We start from the raw sequence: 3,693 nt of genomic DNA, 5'->3' as shown, positions 1-3,693 counted from the left end.
TGACAGAGAAAGAAGAAAACCAGAACAGCTCAGGAAAAGACAGTACGTGCTTAAGAACGGCTAAAAAAGTAAGCTATTCCCAATAGAGATTACTGTTATTTATCTCATACTCCTTTTCTTGGTTTTGTTTACTATCGTGAAAAATGACAACGTATGATCACAGATGGTTATTAACTCTCTAAATTCTGCTCCCTTTTGTATCTTTAAAACTTCTGCCAAAGTATGAACTTTATCTCAAAATCCGTAAGTGTGGTTTTTCAAAGGTTGTAAGATCCCAAGCAGCAGGGTCTTGCTGTGTAACTCAGGCTAGCTTTGTACACTCAGGTCTCTTGCCTCTGCCCACCAGGTGAGGTGGGCCACCATTGTGTGCCACCATACCTGGCTGAAGAGTTTAACACACTAATTTCTAGGAATTAAGGAATCAAAAGACTCCAATAAGTAGACAACAGAACATTTTTACAGGTTTCTAATTATTGATTTCTACCAGAATTGAAGGAGAGTCAAGTCAACAGGCTTGGTGCAAGTGCTTTTACCCATCGAGTTATCTCTCTGGCCATACGTTTCAAAAATATTTGATCATTTATAAATAACCGGGGCATCAAGAGTGAGTGTATTTAGAAGAAGAAACATGTAACATTTTCATTTTAACTAGTTTTATTTTAAAGTATATCTTTGCAACTATTTACATTTATGTTAGAAATGTTAAATATTAGCTAAAACATTAAAAAATTTTCTTTAATGAATTTTTTTGGGGGGGGGAAGAATCAGTCCTGTGTCTTTATTAAAGAGGGTTAGAAAGGGACCATACTTGGCAACCAAGGAATGAGGTACCAGCCAGGAAGGTGGGATGGGCTCAGGCCCTAGGGATTCAAGGGAAGACTGATGGCCTGGGAGGGCCCAAGGAAACCTTGTCCTGGCAGCAGCTGAGAAAGTGCCTAAGGGAAAGCTTTAGATACTACAGCCACAAGCTGGTTCTGCAGGCTGAGGGGCTGAAGCTGTGGATGCAAGATAGGTTGGGGTGGCCTGGAATCACCCTGAGGCCACCTTGGCTTGTCTACCTAGATCATCCACTGGTCCTGATCCTGTTCGTTGCCTTCCATGTCCACCTCATTGACCTCTCCATCATCAGGTGACTCATTATAGTCATTCATCTCATCCAGGTCCTGCATGTCCTCATCATCTTCTGAATCCTCTTCACTGTCCTCATCATCTTCATCATCCTCTTCTTCCTCATCATCATAGTGCTCTGAGGCTGGCTTGCCAATAGGTACCAGGCTGTTGTCTTTCTCTGCGATGTTTTGGAGCCAGGCCTGCTCCTGCTGCTCCTGCTGCTGCAGCTCTGTCTCCTTCACACAGGGTCGATCCAGATTAAACCACAATGTCTCAGTCACACGAGGGAACAGGGAAGGGAACAAAGTGGACATGGCTCCTAAGCTGAGTTTGAGTCCTGGCTCCATCACTTACTAGCTGTTTGACTTTGGCCAATACACTTAACCTCTCTGGGCCTCAGTTTCCTCATCGCACCAAGCTCTTTAATGAATTTTTATTGAGTAAAATTCATATGCTATGAAATGAACCACTTTTTCAAAGAATACTGCTCAGTGAGTGGGTATTTCATATATTCACCATGTTGTTCAACCATCACCTCTATTTATTTCCAAGATTTTTTATTTCTCGTCCTAACAGGATACTCTGTACCCAGTAAGTAGTCTCCCTGCATTTCCTCTTTGCCATGTAGCTCTTCTGGGAAACACTGGGCTGAATATCATTCATTTAAGTTATTCAAAAGTTTTGATTATTTAATTTATTAAGTTTTAAATTAAAATAAGACTTATTTTAAAATTATTGTGTGTTTGTGCAGGTGTATGTCCACACGAGTGCAGGTACCCCCAATGGCCAGAAGAGGGTGTCAGGTCCCCTGGAGCTGGAGTCACAGGAGGTTTTGAGCCACCTGACTTGGGGGATGGGAACTGAACTTTGGTCCTTTTCGAGAACAGTACATGCTCTTAACAACTGAGCCATCCTCTCCAGCCCCTCCCCTTTCAATCTCTATGGATTTGCTTGTTTTAGACGCTTTTTAAATCGGAGGAGAGCACACAAATGGGAACCATTTGTGCCTGGCTTCTCCCACTTCCCGTGTTTTCAAGGTTCCCAGGGATGGTTTTGTTTGACTGTGGTTAATGATCCTCCTGGATGGTGCCAGGGAGGCCAACTCACAAGGTGAGTGATAAGCCACAGAACTGGTATTGGTGGAGAGATCACACATGTTGTGGGACACGTTGGCTTGCTCACAAAAAGCAACAAACTCTTCTCCTTTTACACACTCTCAACTCTCAAACCAGTCTCCAGGGGAAAATTTCCAGTTGAAATTCAGTGGCAGGAGGTAGAAGTTAGCCACCTACTGGAATATTCTCTAGCAACAGGTATTAGCCATGGATTCTCAAGCTTGGCTGTATGTTAAGATCACCCGGGGAAGGTTTTTTAAAAACACGGTGCCTAGGCTGGATTCATAGCTAATGAGCTGGAGCTCGGGCCCGCTCTTCTCGTATTTTTTGGTTGTGAGCCTAGCTTTTAACGACTGAGCCATCTCTTCACCCCGGGGCCAGCTTTTCTTAAAACCAGAGAACTATTGGCATTTGGGGCTATGTAACTCAGCTGTCCTGTGCTCAGAGGAATACTTATCAGCATCTTGGACTCTAGATATCTCCAGATGCCTATGATGCTCGCCCTCAGCCATTGCTAAAGGCTTTCCAAGGCGTTGGGGTATGTGTGTGAATCATCCGGTTGAGAGTTAGTACTCTGTGGGTAGGATGCAATCATCGTCATTTTGAAAAGCTTCTCAGCTGGTTCTGATGCAGCCAGGCTTGAGAACCAACACTCTGATGGCATTTCCTTTGGGAAATGGATCTTGTGGAAAGTCTCTGAAGTTTTAGAGTTTTTCTTATTGACTGTAATTTAATAGGCCAGGAAGAATGGGAATGTTCTGGGCCAGATGAGTGCTTCTTCTCATCCTACCCCAGTCGTGATTTGTTCCTTTCTATCCAGGAAACAGGAAATCAGACTATGAATGACCTCAGAGGCTAGCAAGCCAGCTGAGCCTGTCACCAAGATCCAGCAGCTTTGTGGTGAGCAAGGGACTTGAGCTAACGAAAGATCTAAGCAAGCTGGATGACTACAAGATATGTGGAATTGATATAGTGTTACCTTGTCCTGTGGTGTCATGTGGGAAAAGTCCCTGTGTTGGAAGACATCTTTACATGTTTTCAATTAGCAGACATTGAAGTCTGTTGTGGAACGATCTTTTTGTACACTGTGAAGATGTGTCACTCTGATTGGTTTAGTAAAAAGCTAAATGGCCAACAGCTAGGCAGGATTTCCAGGAACAGGGGACTCTGGGAAGAAGAAAGGGTGGAGACACGAGGAGACAAGGAGGAAGCAGGAAAGCAGGATGGACAGTACGTAGATGAGGTAAACGAGCCTGGGGCAGCACAGAGATGAATAGAAATGGGTTCATTTAAGTTATAAGAGCTAATTACAAACAAGCCTAAGCTATTGGCTGACATTTCATAATTAATAAGTCTCTGTGTCGTGATTTGGAAGTTGGTGGGACAGAGAAAGACTCTCTACAGAAGTCAGTAATAATAATAACAGTAATAATAAAATTTTAATATAGGATTGTGTTGTAATTTAGAC

The 3,693-nt window shown here is 43.2% G+C and overlaps 1 protein-coding gene across 1 annotated transcript; it reads right to left on the bottom strand.

Annotated features, from left to right (window-relative positions):
- Window positions 1-765: 765 nt before the first annotated feature.
- LOC131910677 (anaphase-promoting complex subunit 15-like) lies at window positions 766-1,528 on the bottom strand. The gene is made up of 2 exons (XM_059262567.1): window positions 1,465-1,528; window positions 766-1,434 (listed from the first exon to the last, which is right to left on the bottom strand). The coding sequence occupies exon 2, from the start codon at window positions 1,422-1,424 to the stop codon at window positions 1,059-1,061; it is 366 nt and encodes a 121-aa protein (XP_059118550.1). The 5' UTR covers window positions 1,425-1,434; window positions 1,465-1,528; the 3' UTR covers window positions 766-1,058.
- Between the last annotated feature and the right edge of the window lie 2,165 nt (window positions 1,529-3,693).

The sequence above is a fragment of the Peromyscus eremicus genome, chromosome 5 (genome assembly GCF_949786415.1).
Source record: "Peromyscus eremicus chromosome 5, PerEre_H2_v1, whole genome shotgun sequence".
NCBI classification, from domain to species: domain Eukaryota; kingdom Metazoa; phylum Chordata; class Mammalia; order Rodentia; family Cricetidae; genus Peromyscus; species Peromyscus eremicus.
The sequence above is the reverse complement of the archived record's forward strand: the minus strand, read 5'-3'. Positions and strand labels throughout refer to the sequence as shown.